General features: G+C 30.2%; 2 protein-coding genes across 4 annotated transcripts in view; one reads left to right on the forward strand and one right to left on the reverse strand.

Moving 5' to 3' along the window:
• LOC126741724 (rho GTPase-activating protein Graf) overlaps positions 1–13,292 on the forward strand; it is a 77,125-nt gene extending 63,833 nt beyond the window's left edge. For 2 of the 3 annotated variants that reach the window (XM_050448267.1, XM_050448269.1), the window contains one exon: positions 1,659–13,292. In XM_050448267.1, coding sequence (XP_050304224.1) covers positions 1,659–1,750 — 92 coding nt within the window. In that variant the 3' untranslated portion in view covers positions 1,751–13,292. The remainder of the gene's footprint in view (positions 1–1,658) is intronic. The other variant, XR_007662304.1, reaches the window with a different exon arrangement.
• LOC126741725 (CD151 antigen) lies at positions 13,279–25,679 on the reverse strand. Its single transcript, XM_050448270.1, has 5 exons — positions 25,437–25,679; positions 20,344–20,535; positions 19,439–19,639; positions 14,440–14,631; positions 13,279–13,415 (listed from the first exon to the last, which is right to left on the reverse strand). The coding sequence occupies exons 1-5, from the start codon at positions 25,509–25,511 to the stop codon at positions 13,368–13,370; spliced, it is 708 nt and encodes a 235-aa protein (XP_050304227.1). The 5' UTR covers positions 25,512–25,679; the 3' UTR covers positions 13,279–13,367.

Here is a 25,679-nt window from a genome sequence, read left to right on the forward strand (position 1 = left end):
TTGAAACTTAAATGTTTAATTTTTCGAATAAAAGTTTGATTACCATGGGTTGTTGTTATTTTGCAAAGGGCGTAACTTTTTTAAAACAATGCGATTGCAGCACACAAAAAGGCGTATCTCAATCTTTTTTTGATTTTTGGAAAAACTGGAAAACTTATCTAAAATTTCATAATAGCAAATTGTTCTAATCATAGATGCCCACATGAGCACAAAATTTAAGCCGCAAATTCCAAACCGTTTCTCACAGCGAGAGTTTCTCTTGAGCCAACATCTTAAAATGCTTTTCCTGTAAAATACAAATATTTCAGATACGTCCCTATGTATGCAAGGCGACGATATATGCAATTTATCAACTTTAAGCCATTCTAGCTTAACCAGTTTTTCAGAAACATGATCGTACTTTCTTATTCCGCAAACAAATCTACAATAAGTATTTTTAATTTTCTGCAATCTATTTTTAGAAAGTAAATCTAAAGAGGCATAATATACTAAATAGCAGTAATCAATGATGGGAAAGACAAGACATTCGCAGAGCTTTTTTCTTAACTTATGGTTAATTATGTGAATATTAAAATGGCATAGCATCTTTTAGTAACAAAAGAGACATGTTCACGGAAATTTAGGCTATTATCAACCATAAGCCCAAGATTTCTAGCACTGCTCACATATGGAAGCTTTTCAGAATTTATGTTTAGATTAGTAGTGCCCTCTATCATTTCTCGGTGCTTTGGATGACAAAAAGTTAAAGCTAAGCATTTTTTTGCATTAAGCACAAGGTTATTTCTCTTTGAATATTGATATATTTGTTCAAGATCTTTATTTATTCTATAAAAAGCCTCGGCAATGGATGAAAGGTCGAATGAATATCGCATTTGGGTATCATCAGCAAAACAATACATACTGCAATATATAATCCAACCAAAAATATCTGAAATGTATACCAAAAATAATAGCGGTCCAAGTATGGATCCTTGTGGCACTCCAGAAGTAATGCGCACCAAATCCGACACCATATCCCCAATCACGACTCTCTGATACCGGTCACTCAAATAATTAATAAAAAACTTAATGCAAGTCGGATCAAGGCCATAGTATTCGAGCTTGGCACGAAGCAAATCATGATCCAGAGTGTCGAAAGCCTTCGAAAAATCCAAAAGAATTAAGACTGTAGCTTTGTTTACATCGCGAGACCTATAAATATCGTATATTACATTTAATAATACGGACGTTGTACTATGTCCTTTTCGAAAGCCTTTTCGACTGCAGAGGACTTATATATATTTAATATTTTTGGAGGCATATTCATAAAGCTAAATGTATACTACCCTTTCTAGTATTTTGGAAATTGTAGGAAGTATACTAATGGGTCTTAAATCCGAATATGCTTCGGGATTATTGATCTTAGGTAAAGGAGTTATGCGAGATTTTCCACAATTTTGGAAAGTAACCAGTAACCATTTCAAATGGTTTTTCTTTTCGATTCTACCAGTCGATTTTTATGAAAAACAGCGAGATATCCCTGTAAAAAGATTTTGTATCCAATATCCCCTTCTTTCGCTTCAGATATGTAACATACCTAATAAAAATATCACTTTGTAAGGTTTGCCAAATTTATGGTTTAACTAGCTGATATAATTTGATTTGCTTCTTATTTTCAGTAAAAACATCTCAAGAACCGGGATGGCTTGAAGGAACGCTTAACGGAAAAACGGGTCTTATCCCGGAAAACTACGTCGAAATTCTCCCTTGACAACCTTCCAACTTGTCAAGACTATCCAACACACTACGGCACGGGCTTTATAGAGCTCTACATATCAGTAGTGCCGAGGCATCCTCAACGGAGTCCAGAGATAACAATCGAAGACTGAACATGCACAGACCAAGTTTAGATGGAGCGTTGGTTAAACAAGCAAGCTTTGAGAGAAAAAGTTCGACATAAAAGTACGATTTCTATTGGATTTATTGAGATTGAACTGGATCCGTGGGTTAGGGATGACCTAATTATTTCCAAAGCAATAAGAATATAAGTTTATCCTTATGTATATTAATCTATTAGCAGTGGCTAAAATATAAGAGCTATTTAGACTTGAAAGATAAAATCACACAGTTACCAATTTCAGTTCTCTTATAATCTTTTAAAGCCAGCGTAAAATATTATCCAAAATCGACGACATGCAAAAGTTCAAAAGAGCTGATTTTTGACTGTCCAATAAATAGTGTGGTGAATCAGGGCGGCTTGGATGTGGTTTAATACCCGATAATTTCTATATATTGTCCATTAATATTAATTATATCGTGTATTCAAGATGAACTATACAATTTTTTTGCCGGGTTATTTTTGATTCCTATATTGAAAATCGTCTTATTACACATTTTAGTATTTTACCTTCTCCATACGTTCATACTAAATCACTCGGTTTAATATAGTATTTATTAATTTTTGTTAAAAATTATGTTGGAAAATAATTTCGAGACCTAATACTAAATCACGGAAGACTTCAATAACTATTAAATAAAGATCAATCCTAAGACATATTTGTTTATATAAATCTTGTCAGTGAGTTCAAAATATAACTATATTAAATAAGAATTATAATAATTCAAGTATTAAACTAAAACAGAGAAGGTACATCTTATGTAGTAAGCATGTCAGTCAAGGTTGTTCACTACTTATAATTTATAAAAGTCGCGATTCTCTTCTTTACCGAGAAAATATTTCTGGCTAGATTGGTATACCTTAAGTATAATTTGATAAAAATTTGATTTAAAAAAAATATGGAAATTTGTGGCATTTAATGCTCACATATTCGGTTTCCAGGAACATACTATTTACTATATCAATACACCATTTATTTCACATCAGAAAAAACTCTTTTGCACTCACACATCAGAGCGTGGATATCTAAAACTAACTGAGCTTATTCTTTTAAAGATAGCAGTGTCTTGAATTACAGAACTTTGGTATCAATGTTTGTCAATAAGGACTTATAGACTAACTATTAGCAGATCGGCAATATAATTTCCACATAAAGTAATACTTTTTCATCCTGTTATTTTAGAGACTTATACGCTAATTTATGTTATAGTTTAGTTTATTTCATTAAAATTGATTAGTCCCAAAACCTTACTATACAGTGCATTCACAAATTCATTTAAAATTCATGATATTTTTTTCTTCTTTTATTTTTTGAACACATCGATTAGTATTATCACTTGTGGGTTTTTTGAAATAAAAAAATTCTCTACAGTGTGTACTAACTATGGCGTCAACAATAACTTTGTTAAATAGAACACCGTATATATAATCACCGTTTTACAATTCTATGATATTATCTGAATACTTTTTGTGCAGCAAACCATATGTCTAAAGTCAGTAGTTTGTCAAATATGACATAACAGACTAAAACATAAAAATGCATTCTAGATTTAGTGCAACTAATGTTTAATTAATTTGTTGTCCATTTGATTCAATGCGTCCTTTGCAATGGAAATTTTGCTTACAGGGTGTCTCAAGAAAAAACTATGACGCCAACATTTGAATGGCTCCGCCAAAAACTGGCGGAAAATGACAAAAACTTATTTTTTCAGAAATTCAAAAAGACACTGATTGTTCAATGAAATTAATTTCTAATTGACAATTTCTTATTATAAAAAAGGGTTTGTTATTGAGTGAAATCACCTATAAGAGAAAATATTGTTATACTATCATATCTTACTGAGATATTGACATTTTAAAAGTATTTTTTCGGGTACAACGTTGTAAGCGACGGCAACGTTGTTCTTTGAACAAGACGTATAATACTGAATTAAATGGGGCTGATTCAATAATGTAAGTTTTGAAATATGATCTTTAATAATAATGAATAATAATAATAATAAGAATAATAATACAAAAAACTTAAGTTTTCTTATTGTTCAACCGTAATATTTTCATAAAAAGGCACATATTCTGGCGGGATGTATTTGCACATATCCAAAAAGTGCTTTTTCTTTGCCGCTTTGATCGGGATTCTATCCTTGTATAAAGGTGGGAACCGATATCTATCCTTGTATACTGGGGGCATACTTCTCTTCCCTGGCCCCTTTACTTTTTTTGCTAATGAGTGCGAAGTCCATGTTTGAAGGACGTTGTGTGATTTCCTTCCACGCAATGTTATAGGATCATCCTTTGTAATTTGGTACCATACATGGCTAGTTACACTGAATTTATTTTTTTCCAGTGAATCTAACAAAATGTCGGTGTTTTTGAAGTCTGCTGTATCCATAACACAGACAGTAAAACGATTGGGTGGTCCCTTGTTTAGCTATGACTTCCACCCATTGGTGAGGAACATACACTGTTTTACCCTTTTTTGCTCGTTCAATTAGAGCAAAGTCCCTGTCACAGGGTAGAAAACTATGACCCGTCGTCATAAACTTTTGCTCAACGGTAGTGAAATATTCATTCAAGAGCAGGTGCTGCAAAACAGCTATAATCCGCCAGTTGTTGTTCTGACCTACAAATTTGTCAGACCAAAACTTACGAATTCTCACTTGGCCTGACTTCAACTTTGTAAAGTTAAGCTCAACATATTTTAAAATGCATGATGCTATTTCCGCAGCACCTCGCTTGGCAGTGGTCCCATCCCAGAAAAACATATAAGCCATGTTTCTCCCCTGGTCATGTATAGCCAAATTGTAGCACGATAGTTGCCTCTGGTAAAATACGTTACTATGCGTAAGGTTTGGGCAAAATAAAACTTGTTGTAGGTCTACACAAAGCACAACGTTTTCAGAGCTTAATATGGCACTCTCTTTATCTTCAGCAAGCGTCTTGTAAGCAGAGTCAGCCCTCATATGATGAAGTTTGCTTTGATTTTCAATTATTTTTTTTCTCTCTTCAGTGGCAGCTGCAATGAGCTGAATGTGCAGTTGATCACAATAAGTACAGGTATCGGACCTAGGCAGACCAAATCTTAGGTTGAACTCACTTTGAAAAGCATCACGGTACATGTGAAGTTTTGCAGTACTGTCGGTGTATTTAATGCAGAAAAGCTGCCACATTTTCATGATACTCAGGTCAGGATTCAAACATTCCTTTTTGCTCATATTTCTGGAGTAGTGGTTTTCTTGACGAGGAAAAGAAGAAATATGCTGTTTGATCTGTTCTTTTGTTTCATCAGGGATCCTAGTATGATTTCCATGCGCGCCTCTGCCATCGGTCAAGGGCGTGGTAAACTTTATTTTGTCAACGGAGGACAAAAATAAAAAGTGCCTTGCGGTGTTTCTCGACCTAACAAAAGCATTCGATACAGTGTCACACCAAATATTATTACAAACATTAGAAAAATATGGTATCAGAGGCAAAGTATTACAACTTTTACAGAGTTATCTATCAAACAGAATGCAATACACCAAGATAAAAAATAACCTTAGCGATCCTGATATCATTAAAATTGGAATACTGCAGGGCACTGTACTAGGACCCCTACTTTTCAATGTTTATATAAATGCAGTGAATGATATAAAAACTCCTGGCAAAGTAATATCCTATGCAGATGATACAGGAATTATATTTATTGGAGATACATGGCAAGAGGCAAAAGTGAAGTTTCAAGAAGGTCTATCATTAATCAAAAATTTTTTCGACACCTTTAAATTGTCACTAAATCCAAAAAAATCTAAATATATAGCATTTTCCATAAACAGTTCAAATAGACCAAACTTTCAAAATATTATAGTAAACAATATTAATGAACCAATTGCACAGGTAAACTCTATAAAATATTTGGGAGTCCATATAGACAAACATCTAAAATGGGATATACACATTGATTATTTAACAAAAAAGATAAAGGCACTCTTACATAAATTTTATTTATTAAGGGAAATTTTGTGCAGAAAACTCATTGTGTTGATCTATAAAGCTCTCGTGGAACCCCTATTAAGGTATGGGATATTGATTTGGGGTGGGGCATATGAAAACAGTCTAAAAAATCTTAAAACAATACAAAACTCAATAGTAATGATAATGTTAAAGAGACCTAGGTTATTTTCAACAAAGCAATTATATAATTCTGAAATACAAGATTTAAAGACTCTTTTTATAACAACCTGTTGCTCTTATGTTCATAAATTCTATGGTAAACAAAGTATAATAAACCATAGACACCAAACCCGAGCTAATAAACACCAGCAAATTGTACTACCTTATATGATTCGAGATTTTGGTCAACATTCGGCAGTATTTTTAGCTCCAACATTTTATAACCTTCTCCCAGAAAATGTCAAACAACAGAAATACTTCAAAAAGTTTAACGAGCATGCCCTAAGTTAGATATTAGGAAACAAAAGAAAATTTTGTTGATTGATCATATGTGCTTGTATCAATATTCTGCTTTTCACCAAACTTTTTATTTTCTTACTTGATAGCAATCACAACATAAATACATAAGGGAAAAAGAAAAAATCTCAGTATGGATATTTATTCAATTATTTATTTTGTTTCAAATATTATAGGTTTTAGGTACCAAAGACTAGAAAATTCTGTAAAATACTACATAATACCTTTGTAGGTAAAATGTATATGTGTATATAGTATATGAATCTTTTTTTTTCTCTTTTTCTCGTTTTTATTGTCTGGTTTTTTATTTTTGTTATGTAGTTTTGGGTAAACTTATTTAAAATGTTAAATATTGTGAACTAATTTATATAACGGCTAGTCTGCTAAGGGTAACAACATTGATATATTAGAATTTTTAAATTGTTTCTACCATAGCACATACAGATACTCTGGTATCTAGGTGCTTTATATTCTTAGAATTGTAATATTTTATATTGAAGTTGAATATTGAATATACTGAATTGAAATATATTGAATATTGAACGAGAATCTGTAGGCGTCGAGGTGTAACCTTCATTATCTGGCAAAGTGTCTTTTGGCATACGCGAAGGGTAGCATCTTTCTTTGGGACATAATATTGAACTGAACAATGTCTAGTAGAGATGTTTTCATTCACTCGACGGCGATTTATATCCCCTACCTTGATGCAAGAAGCAAGAAACCTTGTTTGTTAATTACAGTCCAGACTGTAGAAGTCCCTAAATAATTTTAGCATTTCTTCATGGGCAACCAATCCACACTTGTATTGACACTTGCATATTCTACCCTAAAACAGCAAAATAACTAACCTGTAAAACTGTAAAGCACATTAAAAATGTTGTGACTTACCTCTTCAGGTGGTAATTTTCCAGGCACTGGCCGCTTTCTTTTGGATATGTATGGATTTCCAGAATCCCTTGAACGCTTACGACACTTATCTTTCCACTCACTAACTTTAATTTTCCTCTTTTTACCATTATTTAAGCGCTTTTGATCACCAGGCGAAAAAACAACACTCTCCGCGCCGGACATTTTGTCGGTTGCAACATTGTTCCGAGCACGTCAACCTGTTTTCGAAGTCATTTAACGTGCTGCCATCTAAACCACATTCATATAAAACTGATACCAAAAACTGCCATGCGGTAGAAAATGTCGTTTACAACGTTATTTTCTGAAAATCTCAATATCGCAATTAATGTCGCTTACAACGTTGTTCGGCGGAGCCATTCATTTATTTTTTATGTCATTTCTTAGAAATTAAGTAGACCTTAATCTTTCCGAACAACCGTTTTCAATTCTAGAACCTACCATAAGAGGTTGACATATCTAGTAACGAGTTATGGTTTCAACAAGACGTTTTTCGCCAATTTCTTGATGCAATTTTTCCTAACAGATAGATTGGACGAAGAGGATCGATTGAGTGGCCACCAAGGCCACCAGATATAATCGCATTCGATTTTTTCTGATGGGGCTATTTAAAGTTTATGTTAATAAACCAAATAATGTTGATGATTTAAAGCAAAAAATTGGAAAAGAAATTAGACTAATCGATCCGCAAGTGATTGGAAATGTGCAATTGGTTGTTGAAGTAAATGGACAACAAATTGAACATCACTTGCAAGAAATATTGTTTAAAATTTGATTTTTAATGTTCAGAATATATCGTAGAATTGTAAAATGATATACAGAGTGTTACATTTTAAAAAATTAATCTTAACGCCATAGTTTCTACTTGAGGTACCCAGTATAGAAAGTTTTTTATTTCAAAAAACCCGCAAGTGACGATGCTAATCGACGTGTCCGAAAAATATTTTTATATATAATATTTTATTTATTTTATATAAATAGGCGTTGGTAAGCTATTCAGTAGATTTTTTACAAAAGCACCAAAGTAATCAAGTACTACAAGCACAAAATTGCACAAAGATAAAGTTCCCTTCATTAATAACCTATTTTTCTGTCGCCTTTCGGTGGCACCATTTTTAAAAAATATACCGCAAAATAGATTGACGCAAGTGTAATCATAGAAATTACGCGATATTTTTTTATTTCATTTTATTAATTTTTTATATATTATTTTATTTTAAAATGAAAAAAATCTTATTATATAAAGCTTTCTTCGTTTATGCTCATTGTTTTCTGGTTTCAAGACTTATAATATAAATATAATTCTTAGAACAGGTATATATTTACCCACGATTTATTGGAATGTACATTTTCATATATGATCAATTAGGTGTGTTAAAAAAAAACAAATCAATCCATAACACCAAGTTAATATCGTACTGTGTATATGTATTAAATAATTATACATATTTATATTTTACAGTTTCATTGTACATATTGTATAGTTGCTGTGTATAATAATTGGATTTTTTTTTGTAAATCAGATATAGAAATATGCTGTTATTGCTTATATTTAAGACGGACCTTCCCTACTTCTCTATAGAATATTAACATTATTTTAATAGTAATTTAATGGGGTCTAAAATAAATGCATAAGATGACCGAGCAATAACTGTATATGCATGTAAGACCACTTGTTAGTAGTATTAGTTTCAGAGTAATTTTTCTGTGATAAATCGCACTTTTATCCCAAATTACCATTCTTGAATTTATGACTATTATTCCACATATTTAACCTGAAATGCCATTTGTCATTTAAATTATTGTCAACCAGGCTGTTTTTAAGTTCGAAGAAACTAATAAAAAAGCTAATCTACATATAACAAATAATAATTAAAGTCGACCCTAATTAGTAGTTCATTATAATTCATTGTATAGTAAAAAAATGTGATTGTATAGTAAACGTTTTCTTTGGTTTTATTAAGCCACATTTGATATAATGTATCTGGTTAAATCAGTGGAATATTAATAAATAAATCAAATTAATTGCACTACGTGATCTTATGAATGATAATATCAATTATTAGTTTTAGCTGAGTGTCTGTATTAGAAGTTTAGCTTAATGTAAGGGACCACAGAATAAATCGAGGAAATTCACCTATTGGATGAATAGAAAATTCATTTTTCTGTATTCAGGTGGCTTGGTAATTCATTATATTTATATTTTCAATTGATTTTCGGAATAAAATCTTTCGTTACTTTTATTAATACCGTTAATATTGTTTTTTAGCTTATAGGTGTACTAAATTCGTGTTAATTCATTCTGTTCAGTAAGTAAAACCAGCAGTTATAGCAAAAAGTGATATATGCACTTTCTTATTCTATCAATGCTAGAATTGTCTGGTGGTACTAAGCTTATAATGTATATCACGAGTATATTATATAGTTTGCTCAAAAACTTGGCTGGCTCCTAATTCTCGCAGAAGTGAATTTTTAATAACTAACAATATTTTGGCTAAGCAAACTTAGGATGTAATGAAAATACGTTTTTTAACGTGATTTTGAAAAAAATACTTTCTGATGGTGATAAATTGACTCGCCATCTGTCCAAATTCATTATTAAACATTAATGGAGAACTTGTGACACCTTGTTATAATATTTTTTTATATATATTAATCAGGTGCTTTGTTTTTCAAAAATATTGGCTTTTATAATTTAATTATAATTTACTATAGAAATAATAACTATTTCTATATAATTATTGTTATTTCCATAAGAAATATTACTAATTCTACTTTAACCCTTTTTGACGGGCAGAAACTCTTGAACATTTTAATATTTGACTAACTTTTACTGCCTAATCTGTTTCATTACCATAACTAATGGGCTTAACCCCTTCAAACCTGATCAGTTAAACAAAAAAGAGTGTGTGCATAATTGTGCACAAGGGACTTGTACCACAATGTAATAATACCTTTGCAAAGTAAATAAATAGATATTCATATACTTGCATAAAATATTTATTGATGAAATTATACATTTTTATTTAAAAAAAAATGTGTAAAGAAAAATTTGACATTAGAATGGAATACATGTGGTATAAGCATAGTATAACAAAACATAATTTGAGAACTTTCTATGATACAATAAAAAGCAGCTTCTTTCTTTTTTTATGCAAATGTGCACATTACATTTTTCACAAAAAAAATTAGTCTTCTTATTGCAATTTGAGTACTTGCATCGTTTTCCTTCTTTGGCTCCATCAAGTTGAGGCATATGATCAACACTATCATACCGAATTGCAGAAATAGTTCTGGTTTCTTCATGTCCTAATCTTTGTTTTTTTCGCGGTATTGGTGGCTCTTTTATTACCTTGAACTGTCTTATTTGCCTTGATTAAACCTTCACCAAGCCGCATTTTGAATTCCAAAAGTGATAATTGTTCTTTTATTGGAATATTGAGGATCTTACAATCTTGTCGATATTCAAACCAACTGTTTACTGCAGGAAAATCCACTGCATGAAAAATCATTCTTAGGGTCCATTTTCTTGAACGAATATAAATTCTATACAAACTTATCATCTGATCCAGAAGATCAACACCGCCCATAGAATGATTATAAAGTATTACGATTTCTGGTCTTGGTACATATCCTACTTATCCCATCTAACAACAGTATCTTCATTCCCAACACCGACAAAATTTGAAACCAAAACTACATATACTACGATTGTCCATCCATTTTACCAAAACAACATCATTATCCTAACTCTTTAGTTGTTCGTAAGTGCCTCTTCCTTGCCTTTTCATATCTTTGTCGCTGCTCAATGGTGGGTTGCTAAATCGATTTACTCTAACGGTTCCCGCCGCTGATATTTTTTTTTTAATTGAGAACTTGAAGGGCAGCATAGGAAGAAAAATAGTTGTCGAAGTATAGTTTGTGCCCTTCATTTGTTATTCTTTCGGAAAGTTGAAGTACTATTGTGGCACCAAATCCAAACCTTTTCATTAAAGCGGCACTCAATCCTGTAGACCCGCCTTGGTATAAAATAAAGTCATAGGCCATTCCCGATTTTCCACATAGAACAAACGATTTTATTCCCCAGGGTGTAGGTTTGTGTTTTTATGTATTGAACAACAGAAAAATGTCCTCTAAAGGGAATAATCTGCTCGTCGATGCAAAGATTCTCTTCCAATTTCAATTCCAGACATCGTTTTCGAATACCTTTATATAAAGATCTTACCTTATAAAATGTATCTGTTGTATCTTTGGGAATGTCTAAGTTGTTTACACAATGTAAGTTAGAACGAAGTTGAAAAAAAACGATCTCTTGACATAGTTTCCCCAAAAATGTTGATACGCGTTGGTAAATTCAGCCATTTCTTGAAATTGAACATCGTCTATATATTTACCGAACTATTGTAATGGATCTTGAACCTCAGACTCAACAGACGTATTGATATCCGTTTCTTCTTTCCATACAAAGTCGGGGGGAAAAAAATCATCTTTAGTCCATTTTATAGATTCTTTCGACGTGACAATTTTGCTGAATTCGTACTGTTGTGATGTAGGGGGACCAGCAAAAATTGACAGAGGCAAGTCATCCTCGTCATCCCAGTGCAACTCCGGTATTTCCACTGTAGTGGGCCCTTCTTTGTCAGTACCCAGGCGAACGATATTTTGCGCACTGGGTTGAGATTCTTCAAATTTAGATAAATTATTACACTCCCATTCCTCCTCACTAAGTTCAATGTCGGAGGTTGATTCCAGAAGTGTAATAAAACTGCAGCATCTTTTTCATTTTCTGGGTCGTACATTTTCCCTAAAAAAATACACCCTGTATCTTCTAACGTCCAAATAAAATAAACACTAATAACATATAAAAAAAAATTATTTTATTATTTTTATGCCAAACATGTATATAAATCGAATAAGTATAAAAAATATAACGTCGAGATCGGGTGTGCATAATTATGCACAAACAAAAACAGATTATGTTATAAAGACATATTTTTATCAAAATACTCTAGAAACTAAATTTGTCTATCGCTGTGCTAAATATTTGTGCAAAAAACATTTTAGATTTCATTGATTATTATGGATTTATTTTTACTTACCACAGCTGATTTGATGAATGGCGGCTATTGCCAATAAATAAATGAAAATTCTGACACTCCTTCCATCTATCGTATCCCAAATCGATAAAACTTTAGAGAAAACTGTACAACTTGAGAGGGTGACATTTGAAATAACTGTGCATAATTATGCCCAGAGGGTCTTAAAGGGTTAATGTAATTTAGGAATTAGGTTTTCAAAACTACGAAATTGTAATTTTCCGTTAAGGTTCTCTTCCATTAGTTTAGACAGAATTATGGATTTAATTAAAATAATTTTTTTTATTTAGAAAACAAGAGCACCGGGTGCATCACAAGATCTTTCTTAAAATAAAAAAATTTACGCCTACATAGCATTTATCCTACAAATACTAATTATTAATTCTTTTAAAAATTACATCCTTTTATAATAAATTTATCTAACTGAAATATCTTTTTCTAGAGCAAAATTAAGGAGACAAGTTTAGAGCTATGAGTTAAAACGAACAGATTATACATATTAAATTTCCAAGATGTTGGAAATATATTATACATATTTATATTTAATTTGTGATATAATATACGCGTTTACCAGTGTCAAGGGCCGCATTCATTCCTTTATAAGAAAACCTGTATTATATTTTTTGGAAGCTTTTGTTTTTTACACCTAATCATTTTCTTTCTTCTATATGAAACCTGATAAACTTAAATCTCCCCCTTTTTTTAAAGGCAAATATAAAACAATATTAAGTATTTAATTTTACATTGGTCCGATGGTGGACAAAAGCCTCCAAATATACTTACCCTTAATATTATTATAGTGTTAACTGTCCATATACGATGTATTTTTAATTTATAAAATAATAATTTTAGTACATTATATGATACGTTATATTATTTGTTGCATTTTTTGTTTTCTATAGCATTTTAACTATTTATTGTTGTAATATTTTTTGATTAATAAATAAAATGGCGTTTATTAATTTTAATCATTGTTTTATTTGACTCTTAAATAGTACTGGTAACAAAAATATACATTTTCTTCTTATATACAAACATCAGTGTTACTTAATTAACTTGAAAAGTGCACAGGAGAAGATCATTCCTAAAATCTGCAAAAAAATTTTTTGTCAGAAATGAGAAGCTTAAATATATAAAGTATAAAATACATATCAGTGTAGGATAACCGCATATTTAGGAATGGTTTAACTACTGGTAAAATCTGAATAATAGAGATAAAAGTGGGTGTTCCAAGACTAAGGTAATGCTCTTTAATTTTATGGCATATTTTACTGTTGCCTATCAAGTCCGGTATTAACTAACCTAATTAACTGAATTTTCTAATTTACAAATCTTAAATTTGTGTCAAGTAAACCAAGCAAAATTTTTTATTGTGTTTTGTTTTTTTTTTATGTGTTCTACATAAGTATTATATAAATGAATAAATACTGAATTCGGAATGCCACGAATTAGTACATAACCAGTCCACCTTATCCTTTGAAGCACGTTAAATGTTTCTAGAAAAAATGGGAAGCGACCATCTGCACCAATCAAACCGCACCCATGGATTGTCTAAGCTATTCTGCTTAATGTTAAGAAATAAAAGAAAAAAAATTGTATTCAAAAAATGTATTTGTATTCCTGTGAGTTTTAGGACTAGTAGACGGAATTCAAATATTTTCCCTAATTTTTAAATTATAGTTGAAAACTTGACAAAATTTAATATACAAAGTGTGTTAAGTATTGCTGCACAAAGTTCTTATTATAGTTCCTTGATACTAATAGATAAAAAAATGTACCATTCTCATATATTTACATCTAATGTCTAATTCTTCATTTAGGCGGAAGGGAACTTTTTTTTTATTTGACGCTCCTAAGGGAAAAATGTGACTGACTGCCGATACTGCTGATAACAAGTTTATGAAATTAGCTTGTTTTAATCTACTAAAAGAAGTTCATTCACTTAGAAAATTATGCTAATCTACTTATCAATCAGAAGATTTTGAAATGTTTTAAAGCTGTAATGGATTGTCTAAAATAATTATTAATATGATTTATTTATGAGGATTCATGTTATGAGGTAAAAAATATTATTAAAGAGCCAAAAAATGATTTTAATACGAGATAAAAACTCACCAGCAAACTAGACAATACTACACCGGCTGTTCCAATGATGAGAGCGTGGTTTTTCACAAAATTTTTAGTAATAGTCAAACAACCGTCCAAGTGGATAGTAAATTTGTTTTTCTCCTCTATTTGCTGACACGCTAAAGGTTTACCATTGGGTGTCAGCCTACAACACGAATCCGGTATTCTGTCTTTCCAATCCTAAAAGTGAAAAGAGATTCTTAGTTTAATTGCTCTCAGGTCTACTTACATAGATTAAAGATTTAATTAGTATTTCACAGAAATATTAAATACTATTTACTTTTTTTAAAATATTCCAATACCATTTCACATACTAGACTAATTTTTCCTATTTTAAAAAAGATATAAGAGGAAGCCACTGCTGCTCATACAACAGCAACTTTGATCACATATTTTCTTTGTAAAAAAAATATTTTTTAAATTCATATACATTCATCTGTACGAAAAACGGAGCCTTTAACATTTTAAATATAATTTCTTTTTAAAAATGTTTGTGATGTAAATTATTAGAATAATTGAACATAACTTAGATTAACACATATAATAATGGTGAAGAAATAGTCCATACCTATAGTGGAGTCTTAGATCAAGGTAAAATGAAAATCCTTCAGTCTCCCTCCAGTTTTTTAAAATTCCCGACATGTTTTCAGCATACAGGTTCTTGTCCACAATGCAATGTAAACAAATAAAATTAAAAAATAATAAATAGAGGGTTTTTTGACATGGAGTCGAACCTTGATGCTGGTACCAATTTTAAACTTTTTATCCCCTGATGATGGACACTGCTGTGTCCGAAACATGTCGGGAATTTCTTAAAACTGAATTATGTTTAATAAATACGTGGAGGATTTTCATTTTACCTTATATAATAATGTTAATTTGTGTTGAAAATAGATATAACCTATTATAGAGCAAAAATAATAATTTCAAATAAAAAAAAATTAACTTATATTGATTATATTAAATATTAACTTTATAACATCATATCAAGGGAAAATCGTCATCATAAACAGAATAGGAAACGTAGAATGGATCACAGAAATAAACCTAAATAAAAACTTGAATGTGAAATGTGTGTGAGTTACAAGAATATTTATATTATAGTTTAAATTCAAATATTTAAAAAAAAGTGCCTAGGTATTCATAGACTATAAAGAATAAAAAACTCGACTTTTGTCATGAATTATTAAGAAATCTCTAATAATTATAAAATATTTAATTTCCATAAAAATGCTTTTTATTAAACCTTTACTCTAATGAAGTATATTAACAAAAACGCACAAAGAGTTCATTAACGGTAATATTGTTCACATCTAAAGCAAAATTTATTATTAACATGCCAATATAGTCAACAATGTGATTGAGTGGCGTTGCGATGTTGTTGTCGTTTTCTCTAATATATGTTAGCTACACTCATTTAACTCGGAATATTGACTTCTTTATAGAGTATCTAAATCCTGTCAAAATAAGTCACAAACTTTTATGATATTATAAATTGTTTTTTAGTTATTTCTACATAAGAATTTGTCATCATAGTTCCATCATAGCTCCACGGCAATGCTAATTCTAGCCTTTCAATGTTCTAAAGAAAAAAACTCTGCGAAAACACATAAGGCCCAAATGATTGCTTGCATTTTTTTGGGTATGCCGAAAATCAAGTGACGACTGTCTTCTTGAGGACTACATCCTCATTTCTCTAAAAGAGCCTATTTTGATTCATTTAAAATTAAAGGAGCAGGAATCCGACTTATTAGACGTTCTTGAGCATGAGTGTAAGTTCTTCGTTGGGAGCCAATTTTAAGTCGTCTAATGTAACCTTCGGTTTCGGCAAAACGGGTACAAACGGGTATTTGATATGGGATGATAAAGTTTACCTTAACGCTTATCCCTTTCGTCTTGAATCAAGGCAACTATAGTAACCGCTATTTCAGAACTAACAATGGAAATTTTTAGCTCAAATCATCGTAGCAAAAGTTTGTCAAATTTATTAAAAACAATACAAACCCATGGTCAACTATGCAATTTTATTTTAATACAGTGGTTTAAACCCAGTTTTTTTTAATTCAAATAAACAGATGATTCTTGTTAGAAATTAGTTAAAACATGTTGTTTTATTTAAAAGTTATTCAGAAAATAAAAATAGACATCACAAAATATTTTAAAAAAATGAAAAAGAAATTGAGGCGTGTTTTACAAAAACCGCACACGTCCAAAATCAATGAAATTAAGCTAGTGGCACCATCTAGTTTAAAAATATGATGTTTTTAATATCCTAAAATAAGATTCTACAAAAACGGCACAAGTACTAAGATAGAGCTAATTGAAAATTCGATAATTCTGCAAAAAACACACATGTCCATTGTTTTTCCACCAAATACAGCATTAGTCCGTGCGACAGGATAGGACGTGTGCTTTTTGTCGTAAAATCTCGCTGAAGCGCTCGAATTATTAGTCAGTTTGTTATTGTTTTGTCTATAAACCAGACGCCATTCTTACCCAGTTTAATAATATGACTGACAAAAATAATCAAGATTCTCATTTAACTGGTCTCATATCAATGAACCACATTATTAGAAGACGTCCCCGATCTGAAATAAATAAAAAAACTCACGGTGCTAGTTTTACTTACAAAATAAGGGTGGATGAATCTGAAATAAAAGTGTGTAAGAAAGCTTTTTTCAGCCTATATGGCATTAAAGATGCACGTTAAGGCGAATTCGAGACTCCCTTATGGCTACTGGAGCTTCTCCCAACGACAAAAGAGGAATACATTGAAATAGGCCAACAAAAACTCCAGATCACATTACAGGACTTATTAAAATCCATATAAAATCATTTTCCGCTAGACGCTCGCATTATTCACGTCGTAAAAATCCAAACTGTTCCTATTTACCAGAATCTCTTACGTTAAGGGATATGCATAGAATGTTCCTACAAAGTTATAATATAAACATAACATATAAAAGTTACTGGAAAGTATTTAAGACATATTTTAACATTAAATTTGGTTTTCCAAGATCTGACGCTTGTTCAGAATGTGACAAACTTGCTCAGCAACTAAACCGTACAGATCTTAGCATAGAAGAACGAAATAGATTAGAATTAGAAAAGGAGATACATACTTCGTAAAGCTGAAGCTTTTTTTGACCTAAAACGAACATTTAAAATCAAAGCAAAAGCTGGAGAACTAATGTGTATTAGTTTTGATTTTATGCAAAATTTGCCCCTTCCTCAGATACCATCTAACCCTGTTTTTTATAGCCGTCAACTTTGGTATAATGTTTTTGGTATACATGACCTTGGAACTGATAATGTTTGGATGTACACTTATCTTGAAAATGAAGCCAAAAAGGGTGCCAATGAAGTCACTTCGATGTTATTGCATTTCCTTAAAAACCACATCCATAACCGCAGTTTGGTTATTTTTAGTGACGGTTGCCCAGGGCAAAATAAAAATTACGTAATGGCTCATTTTTTGTACACCTTGGTCAATATTCTAAAAATCGTTGATTCAGTAGAATACATATTTCCAATAAGGGGTCATTCCTTTTTGCCAACCGATTCGGATTTTGCCCTGATAGAGAAAAAGAAAAGACGTCTGGAGAGAGCCGAGAGACCAGAGGATTGGGATAATATCATTTTAAATGCCAGAATGAAACCTAACCAATACGATTTTTTTGATATAAAAACTGTAACCTGCAGCTTTTTCCTAAAAACTCCAAAGCCAGCTATCAACATTAAAAATATTAGGATTATGAAAATAACTAACCACACATCTTTACTTTTTTTAAAGGATTCATACAGTGGCCTATTCAGAAGCAGTATTGTGGCTAAAGCAAATTTATCATGCAACATCCAACTGGAAAGGCTTTACAAGGAACCTCTTCCGTTTACTTCAAATAAAGCTGAGAATTTAAGATCACTGTTACCGTTACGACGTCTTGTAGCTAATAAAAACTACTATGAATGTATTCTGGATAATACTTACCCTGATAATATGGACATTAATGAAGAAGATGATAATAGTAGTGGATGTGAAGATTAATTTACTACAAACTATTAAACTAATCCTTGTTTAGAATTTATTTTATGTTTAAATTTAATAAATAAAACGTTTTTTCTTATTTAACTTTTTTTTCTTGCAAAAACAACTTATGTCCAACAGTTTTTTCAAATTTTTGACAAATATATTAGAATTATTTTTTTTAAACAAGAATTAAATATATTAGCTTAATATACGCTGTAATTAATAAAAAAAATATGAAGAAATGAATTTGTTTTAAAACGAAATGTTTTTTTCATTTCCTGAAAATTTTGGATTTTGGACATATGTGTTTTTTGTAAAACACGCCTCAATTGTATATAAAAGTGCTCCGTTTGTCGTGCAGGTGAGTGCATATAAGTACATAATATTATCATGCTCTGACGTATGCAAAATATACATGTTGGCGAATTAAAGACGTGCACATTGATTGACTGTGCACGCAGAACTGTTGAATTTTAAAACGCTATTATTTTTTTGTCTTCAAGATTGTCACAAATGCCACACTTAAGTGCAGGGACCTTCTATCTTTTTTAACTTTGTGGAGCCATAATCGAAAAAGTAAATGAAAATTAGTTTTTTTTGCGAAATATTCTTTTTTCATTACATGGGAAATACAACTTTTAAGTTGCTGCAAACCCAAGTTATTCCTGTCTCTATTCCCAAATCGTTCCTGATTTAGACCTAAAACTGGTCCATTTTCAACAAGACTTGTTTTTAATAAATACATTTCCTAACAAAAATTCTAATACCTTTATTAGAGTTAACATTTTATTTTTATTAAAATAACGCTTTAATTTTCATTATGGATTAATTAAGGATAATAAATATTTTCATATTACGATTCTAGGATAATAGTTATTAAAATATATATATAAAAAAGATTAGGTATTTAAGGTAAATAATAGGTATTATAAGGAAATTTGCAAAGTAGACATTACTTACATCGTATCCATTAACTCCACAACACTCCAATGTTTTTTGAGTGTTATCCCAAGCTGCAGTAATAACCGGATCACTCCTATAATCGCTTAAAGATCGGTCCATTCCAAGGCGGATAGTTTTCTCCACTTTTTCTCGAAATATGTATCCCAATATTCCCCCAATTAGCATCGTGACGAATATTAAGAAAAGAGACGTAAAATACTGAAAATGAAATTTTTAGTCTAACAAAAAATTATTGATATTGAAAGATTAATATATTTATATACATCTGAGAATACACTTAATACAAGACGAGCCAGATTCCGAGTACCACAATAAAACCATCTACCGATAATGTTCAAATTAGTCATGTGGTAATATAATACTATAGTTATAGAAAATTCCTAAAAGCTTAACGTGTGACTGAGCTAAAAAAGAAATACAATTTATGTTATTCACAACATCAGTCAATAAAGTATCAGTCGTTCTGCAACCCTCAAGAAAACTTTGATTTAGTTTTAACTAGTTTTAATCTCTTCTCGAAGATAGTGAGATAATAACTTTTAGTTAATAGTAAAACTGTTTTATGATTTGAGTGTCACACCAAAGGTTTCAACCGTAGGACTACTATTAATACATTAAAAGTCATTTATCTAAAATTTTGGAGCAAAACATTTCAATAAGAATTACTCGCCGACAATTTTTGATAAGAGAAAAAAGGAAGAAATAAATAAAGCTACTTAGAGGCTTGACCTGTGCCTGGGGAATAGTATTTTCATTTCTCTATTTAAGGTAAATAATATATTTCATTTTCACTTAATGGGAAAAACGCAATATTCAAAGTTAATACTTATGTCCTTGTAATTATAAGCGTAATTGTATATATATTTTTTTTATTTAAATCGAATATTTAAGTACCTACTTACAATAACTAACATACATCTGATTTCCTTAATGGATCCTAAACATCCTAGGCAAGAAATCAACACTACTAGGATTCCGGTGATCACTAAAACGTACGCTGATCCTGAATAAAGGTTCGTTCCTAGAAGTTCGTTTGCGAAAGACTTGTCCGCCAAGATCCAAATTCCTAGAGCAGATGCTATGATTCCACCCCCCTAAAATTATTTAATAAATTTTAATAAATAAATATAACGCGCAAACGGAGAATGTCGGTATTGTTAATATTTCAGACTTATTATTAAAGCCAGTTTGTTCACAATGTGCTCATTTCCGTTTTTAATAAAATCATTAAAATATAACAAGTCGGTTTTTGATCTTCTGAAATGTTACGACGGTATTGCATTAATGTTGTGTGATTATGGAATTAAGTATACAGGATGTCAGTTTGGCAATGCTTGGCTCTGAATATTATGCTAAAAAATTTATATTTGCTTATTTTTTAACTAAAAAATCAAAATTTGATAAACATTCTTCGGCGATATTAAAAAAGATGTATCTAAATAAATAGCACCTAATTTGGTTTTTGATTTATATTTAAAATCCATTAAAAAATAACTTACGGGGAAACTAGTGCTGAGCAAACACAAAAAACAACATTTTCATTCTTTTTCTTCGCTTTTCCTCCAGCCTGTATATATTTTGGCTATAAAATCAGTTGATAATAGTAACACTAGTCCGTAGAATAGTAGCAGTACTTACGAAGTTAAGGAAGGAACTCTTTTTTAAGAATTTGCATTCGGTTACTATCATCTTCATCTACTTAATTTTTTTATAAATGGTCCTGGTTTGTTTGATAATACAAATTATATGTTAAAATTTAATTTTTTTTCATAGAAAGTATGAGCTAACAGAAACAAACTTATGGCCAAATAGTTCATCAGTCAAAGAAGGGTTTATCATTATTTAACTGAATTTATTCTGTACAAAACATGTTTAACAATGTTTCGTAATAAGTCTCGCATATTACGTAGTTTGATGATCTAATAAAAGCCAAATAAACAGGTATAAGGCATTTATTTTGATGCACCTAAAAGTATGTTCTTATACAGTTTATTTAAACTTTATAATTTTGGAGGCATATTATGATTAAAATATTTAACATTATGCAAATTGTATATAATTGGGTTTTCAAAACATGTTATGCATTTGTGTGGGTCAAGGCTACCGATTATTATTGATGAAAAAATCAAATTGTATTTACAATCTAAAAATTGCATTGCAAACAATATAAATTATATGTCAGATGATAATACTTTAACAGAACACGGCACATAAAAAAATTACTGCACTTTTAAGAACACACTTTTCAGAAATTTTTTTTTTCGAATTCGAACTAACTATACCAGCGGATTCTTCTCATCAAGTAGATCACGAAAATACCGGGTTATAACAGGATTCGATCAGAAATAAGGGAATGAGAGCACTTTGAAAATTCGGAAATTGTCACTTTTTGACCTCGTTTTTGAGGCCAAAAAGTGTTTTGGCCTCAAAAACGAGGTCAGGAGTCCATTTTACTTTTATTAGTCATTACATTTAAATTGTTGTCAACATAAATGACAAAACTGACTTCTCTTTTCAACAACTACGCAAATTTAGAATTTCTGGCCAGATTGCCTATTTTTATTTTGCTACTGATAGCGATGATAGAAAAGATTCAAAGATGTTTAAAAAATTAAAAACAAAGTAAGCACTAACAATAATGACTAGTTTTTAGTAATGATTCTTTGAAATGTATTTCTTATCCTACTTTTATTTAATAATGAAATATATATTTTGCTTGCTGAATTTTATCTTAGGGAAAAACTTTCGTATGAAACGTTTCAAAAAATAAATATAATAATAATAATAATAATAGTTTATTCAAAATAATAATTAACAATATTACAAAATGTCTATAATAACGATCAAGAGAATAGTGAATAAATAATGATCACAGAAGTAGCGAGATTACTACTTGTACGTGAATATGAATTTAAAAGTTTTACAGAGTTAATCTTATCTAAAATTTAATGACTACGATATAATATTCAAAACATAGATCAAGATCGAGTATGTCCAATTCGGTAATCTTTAAGGTCTATATCGAGGTAGTATGTCATGTCCAGGTTTGTGTGATTTTATTTTCTTTCTTTTCAATTTTACATGGATTTGCTAAAGATTATGTTTAAAAGAAAAGCATATTTAATTTAAATATATGTTACATTTCAACAAAACGAAAACAACTTTGAAATATCCTTGAAAACGTTGTCAAGACGGTAAAAAAAATGTTCATTATTTCTTTTTTACCATAAGACCAAATAACTTATTTTTTCTAAAACGCACCCTTTTCCAGATGATGTCTAAAATGTGTAATACAGCTACTTTCAGTAAGTAGCTCCGTAATTTCATGGTCTAAATTACATAAAAATAGGTTTGGTCGATGTCAATATAAAACATAAAGCTATGCCTCTATTGAAGCCGTTTTTGGATTTAGGTCTTTAACATTACACAATTAATTTCTGAAAATGGGGTTCAAATTTAATTATTTTACCAGCCGATTTCTCAAATTCAAAAATAAAAATCGAAATTCTGATTCAACAGAAACATGAGAAATGTGTCTTTTTGTTTAATAACTTTTAAATTATACTTTTAGCACAAATCAGCATAAAGTTCTATGTCATTCTACATATGTGTTACGTAAAACTAAAAAAAAACTAATATTGTTAATTAATTGTTTGTTTCTACAATTTGCTTAAGAATGGCATTTCGTAATTGCACCTAGGTTTGTCAGCTTGCAAACAAAGTGTGAGACTTCAATTTAATGAGCTCTAAAATGTGCTTAATCGGTGCTTTAAAAAATGATAACTTTCTTTTAACAAAACGGCATGGCAGAAATACAGCATCAAATCCGATATCTAGAATAATGGTAACCCATGGTAAATCATTATTCCATAGACATAGATAAAGTCTAGAGATAATTAAAAAAAAAATTATTTGTTGTAACTGTTGTAACTCACTTAGTATAACACGGTACCCATAAAATAAGTTTTAAAGAAGTTGTCATTATAGTCCAATCAGCTGGTATTGAAATTTAATTTAAAGTTATAGAATTAGTTATTAAGATACACAAATGAGGGTGATAAAATCGCTCTCTATCGCAAGTAATGTTTAGTGAAAAGAATCTTAAGGAACTCTTCAACTGTGTTAACGTTTTGCAAACAAATGAACTTCTTTAAAGCCAGATAGATTAAAATCATTATTTTCTATTATATAACACTTTGAATGTGTTAACTTTGCAAACAAAAAGAGTTGTGAGAAGCCAGATTTAGTTGAAATAGATATTTTCTGCGATACAACTCTTGGACTGTGTTAACGCTTTGCAAAAACATAAATGAATTTGTTTAAAGCCATATTTGTTAAAACATGGCTTTATAAATCTTTCTACATTATGATTTTTAGACTGTGTTTGTTAAAATAGATATTTTCTCCACTATGACTCAACAAATTGAAATATATAGACTTTTATATAACTATTCGTCGACTATGTTAAACCTTTGCAAACAAGAAGAGTTACTCGAAGGCCACATATAGTTAAAATATACATCTTTTACGGCATGATTGTTGGACTGTGTTAATCCTTTTACAAATAAAGTGTGTGAAAGCTAAATTTCCTTGATATAGATATTTTCTATAATATGACTTTTCGACTATGTTAGCGCTTTGCAAACAAATACGGTATGTTAAACAAAAATTGACTATTGCATGACTATTTAAATTGGAACTATCGAATTTTCTCCATATATTTTTAGATCCAATATTTTCTCTTTATATAGGTATATCAATTTCTTTTGTATCGGGATTTGTCAAATATAAATTGTGTGAAATCAACTTTTTCGTCAGGATAATATGAATCTAAAATGTCTTTTGTTGTCTTAATTTCATGCATTTTTAGTTATGAATTATGTTTAAATAAGGTATGGTCGAATTTATATTTTTACATGACATGCCGATAAGTTATCAAAATATTTTTGATATTTTATATATTTTTTGGCACAAAAAATTTATAAAAGGTAATACCCAGACTAATCAGTCAGATTTAATTTTAGCGATAATGTCTAGACATGAACTCAACAAAACGCGTTTAACATTGAAACAAATTTTCTTCAAGTAGATAATTGAAAATTAGCGACTCCTATTTGACCATAAATTAAAAAAACACACTCGTATTTTGTTTAGATTTTGTTTCAAAAGTAATTTCATGTTTAGGTTATATTTTGAATAAATTGAATATTTTATTGTTTTTATGTAGATTGTATTGCTGATTAGTATTTCCTCCCAAATGAGCTCTCATAATTTTTTTTTTGCTGAATCAATATGACAAGAATAAGCATGAATAAAGAAGCGTGGTGAAATTGTATTTTTGACTAAAAATACGAACAAATAAATTTTTTATAATTATTTATATTGCTTAATATAGCTATTTATTATTTATATTTTTTCATTCAATTTTAATATGTTAATTTAGCTGCTGCTGGATTATAAAATTATTTATATAAGCGAAATTTTCTCAGACTTGGTTCAAAAATGTAACCATATCCAAGGTCGGTGTTGGGCAGACCCATATCTTTATTATCTATTGCAATTGTTATCCGGATTAGGAGTTCAGATAACTGGGTGACGATTATTCATATAAAAAACGATGATTTAAAAAAAAAGAGATTTTAATTAAATAGAGTTAAGCTCTTATTGAGAAAATACTGTTAATAAAACATTTTAATTTTTTTTAATTATTGAAATTTTTATTTAAAAATACCCATTTTAATTACTAATTTGTCTCTGATGTATTTCTCTGTAAATGCAAGTATTTAATATTAAAAAAAACTATTATTGCCACCGGGAGTAGCAAGCCTAAACATCATTTTAAACATACCCGGTACTAAATAAATGTCTATCTACTATGTTCCATTATACATAGGTGTCTAGAAAATACTAGATGATAAGTATAATTTAATTTAAAAATCCGCTACTTATTATTTAAGATATACGTGACTCTTCTAAATAACAAAATTACACTTACAAAAATTACCAAATTCACAAAAAACAAGCTGTATTTCATGAAATTCCCACATCCATCCATGTTAGAGGCACCCATATTAAATAAGGCTTCATAAACTAAACACTAAAAATATTTAATAAGCAAAAAATACAAGAATTTCGATGCAGTGCACTACAGTTTTACGATTCGACTCGAAACGTTCACTTTCCCTTTTCAATAAAAGGCCGCGTTCCGTTTGAGTTGCTTAGGATGACTAACATACAG

Source organism: Anthonomus grandis, chromosome 10, assembly GCF_022605725.1.
Source record: "Anthonomus grandis grandis chromosome 10, icAntGran1.3, whole genome shotgun sequence".
NCBI classification, from domain to species: Eukaryota; Metazoa; Arthropoda; class Insecta; order Coleoptera; family Curculionidae; genus Anthonomus; species Anthonomus grandis.

Excerpts from the sequence above, each read along its gene's own strand:
- LOC126741725 (XM_050448270.1), bottom strand. The coding sequence starts at position 25,511 with ATGGGTGCCTCTAACATGGATGGATGTGGGAATTTCATGAAATACAGC. Across the intron at positions 20,536-25,436 it reads TTGTGAATTTGGTAATTTTT|GGGGGTGGAATCATAGCATC; the intron begins GTAAGTGTAATT and ends AAATAATTTTAG. Across the intron at positions 19,640-20,343 it reads TCAGATGTATGTTAGTTATT|TATTTTACGTCTCTTTTCTT; the intron begins GTAAGTAGGTAC and ends TTTCATTTTCAG.